Source organism: Triticum aestivum, unplaced genomic scaffold, assembly GCF_018294505.1.
Source record: "Triticum aestivum cultivar Chinese Spring unplaced genomic scaffold, IWGSC CS RefSeq v2.1 scaffold198291, whole genome shotgun sequence".
NCBI classification, from domain to species: Eukaryota; Viridiplantae; Streptophyta; class Magnoliopsida; order Poales; family Poaceae; genus Triticum; species Triticum aestivum.
Window position 1 is genome coordinate 1 of NW_025241759.1, and position 3259 is coordinate 3259.

General features: G+C 42.4%; 1 protein-coding gene across 1 annotated transcript; it reads right to left on the reverse strand.

Annotated features, from left to right (window-relative positions):
- Positions 1-422: 422 nt before the first annotated feature.
- On the reverse strand, positions 423-2687 carry LOC123176878 (uncharacterized; the record flags this gene model as incomplete). The annotated part of the gene is given in 7 exon segments (XM_044590907.1): positions 423-503; positions 676-761; positions 936-1019; positions 1116-1169; positions 1249-1289; positions 1530-1671; positions 2451-2687. Coding segments are annotated over 7 exon segments (589 nt in total), but the record flags the coding sequence as incomplete, so codon positions are not given.
- Positions 2688-3259: the final 572 nt, after the last annotated feature.

Genomic DNA, 3259 nt, shown 5'->3' on the forward strand with positions numbered 1-3259 from the left:
CTTGAGTATAAAATACACAGTAGGTTCTACTAATATCCTAGTTAAAAATCTACTGTAGATAAAAATCAAGTGATATGACATCATGCTGTTTATTGTTTGCACTTAGCTTCCCAATAAATTATGAACAATACACTATTGTTTTTTTTTACAGCAAAAATGAATTTGCAGCTTATAAACCCTTATAACATAATTAATTTTTTTGTCAAAATCACTCTTGTATGGTATGCACCTTATTTATGGTCCTTTCTAAGTCGAGTAAAACATTGTACACATAAAGCCTCAAAAATGTAAAGGAGCATCTTCCATGTGGACACACAGAAGAGTCTCAAATATTCAAATAAAAAAGGATATGCAAGAGCCTCAAAATCTTTGGCCTAGAATATATTGCTCTGACAAATCAGTGAAAGTTTAGTAACACAAACCTAGTGGTTTGTATTGTACGCCTGCACTTAAATTCCCTTTTCTCCCAGCCAACCATGCATCGTAGGGTACCTCACCAGGCGCTACAAACAAAAGTAATATCAGCATACCATGACATAACTGAATGCAAGTATTACTTTATTAGAGAATAACATAAGAAATAGGTTCAAAATTGATACTAATACGTGGAACACAATATTTTGACTCTGTAATTATAATTCAACACTCCAACTGGAACTATAAGTAATAACATACAAGGAAATGGGACGAAGGAGGCCCCAATTGATAGATTCTCTGAACCATATCTTAAACCCATGACGCCATAATCTGCTGAGCATGCTCTGCAAAACAGAAGAATATAATTCGCCATGTTACTAATCATATTTCCAAATCAAGAAAGAGAACATCTCTTGTACTTGGTCATGGAAATGTCTCATCAAGATGTTAGTGGGAAGCTATGTGTACAACTAATCTAAATGGATGATTGACAGCCACAGTCAAGATATACAACCGACCTGTTTGCCATATTCAAAGGGAACGTCCCAAAGGCGCCAATACCATACTTGGGATAGTAAACGCTTGAAGACAGCCGCATTGTACTGGAAAATACAAGTTATAGGCCGAATCAGTACAATTTCTGCACCTTGCATAACAAAATTAGATCAACGGTTCATGACTAACAAGAGATCACTTACGGTTTCAAAGTTGACACAAGTAAGTCCACAAATGTATGGGGGTCGTTCAAATCCCTACAAAAAAAAATATGTCATAACAGGTATGCACTAAAGAATTAGGGAATATAGCAATGGTAAACTATGCAATAAGCACCTCTGCCATCGAAAGTGAGCTTCCCCCCCATTTGTCGACATCTAATGAATTAAGTCAGGAAAAACAACTTCTCTTGCAGGAAAAGAGGCGAGTCCTGAAACAGAGCAGTTACATATATATAGAAAAAACAAAAGGAGCAGTTACATATATATAGAAACTCGTTTTACACCAAGCTTCAACAGCAACCATATATACTACTGAAACACAACCAGATGGTCATGAACCGGACAGAGCCAAATACAAAAAAAAGCGGCAGTCGTATATATTTGCTTGATGGATACAGTGGCATTCAGATGAGCATGAGAATCTCCCAACTGCTTCAACACAATATGCGCGTCCACTCCCCCAGAATGGAAATAGTCATCAAAGAGGCTGCGTCGCGCGAGCTTCCCGAACATGAGCTCATATGCCGGGACCAACATCCTGCATGATTGATTAGGTACTTGAGCGCGCATACACGAATCAAGAGCAACAGATCGCATCTTAACTGCAGAAGGATCACTTTTGGCACACGGTTACCCAAGGAGCATCGTGACACCTATCACATATGCATATATCTACATCTGAAGTTCTGAACTAGCTGGATCGAAATTGGGCACGAGAGCGAATGATCAGTACAGCCCAGAGACTACATAGCTCTTGTTTTCAGTTCGTCAGGATGTCAATTCTTTCAGTTCGTCAGTCAGCAGCTCTTGTTTGTTTTCTTCAGTTAAAACGAAGCCAAGTGTTAAGTGCGATCAGAATTCAGACGGTCCACAGCGAAGCAGGAGATGTGAATGGCTCAGATGGGCCAAGCGCGAGAAGGAAGCTGCGGTTTGGCTGTTAATTTGCTGTCTTCGGAATTTCAATTCTCAGCTAAACGGGTGTTAAACTGTAAATCGCCGGTTAAACTCAACCCCCAATGATGATGCCAAAACTTAGCTTCTATCTAGTTTCTCTCTAGCCCACTGTTTGTATAGCTTAGAGCATCTCTAGCAGACCCCACCAAATCCCAGTTCACGCAATCCCCAATTTCCCGGCGTTTGCGCTACGAAATCGACATATACACCAGATGCATATTTTTGGGGGAAGGGAGACAATGCACATCATCAGTCGGTGAGGTGGTGTTCCTCCTCTCGGAGTCGCAAGAGATTGGAATTAAGAGGGGGAAGTAATTGATAATCAAAAAAGAATTTGCAAGAAAGAGAGGAGTCGACGGCGACCTGGTGCGGGCGGCCAAGGGAGGGAAGTCGAAGACGGGCGGCACTAGCACCTGCGGCTCCGGCTCCGGCTCCGGCGCCGGCTGCGGCTTCTTGAGCCCCATCTCCTGCTGGATGTCTGAATCCTGCCTATCCTCCTCCAAAAGCACCTCGCTGCAGATAAAGATCCAGTCTTTTCGCCAATTATTTTCGACGAACCTTTATGAGTGAGGGTCTGAAGGTGCGGCGGGCACTGTTTCCTTTCTTCTTGCTAAAGAAGAAGAAGAGTACTACTACTAACGATGGGCCGATATATTAGTTAAAGGGCCTCCGGGCTATGGTAAGGCCCAAATGGATACAAAAATATGTCCCTTTTTAGCCCGTTTGGATGATTAGACGGTCAAGCATCCGGCCCTTGTCCGTGGGAGCTCCTATTCGACGCGTTTTGCGTCCAACAGCCGAGCAAACGCACAGACGGCGCTATGCTGGGCTGGCCCATTTGCGGGTGAGGTAGCAAACGGCGCAAACAGAAAATCCCGCAAAAAGGTAAGCGCTAGCTAGGGACCGAACTCGAGCCCCCCGGCTCATAACCGCACGTAGCTAGCCACAAGACATAACGTCAGTTGTTGTCTCGTTCACAACCCGAAATATTCAAGAAATGACGTTTGGGCCAGATTCTGAAACATTTTTTGAAAATTCAAAATACGAACATTTTTGTACAGTAGCGCCCGGAACTATAGCTGCCTTTTTCTAACTCCGAACAATTTTCCAATTTTGCAAAAAAATTCTGAATTTTGAACAAAAATTGAAACAGGAACATTTTTTGAACTTCT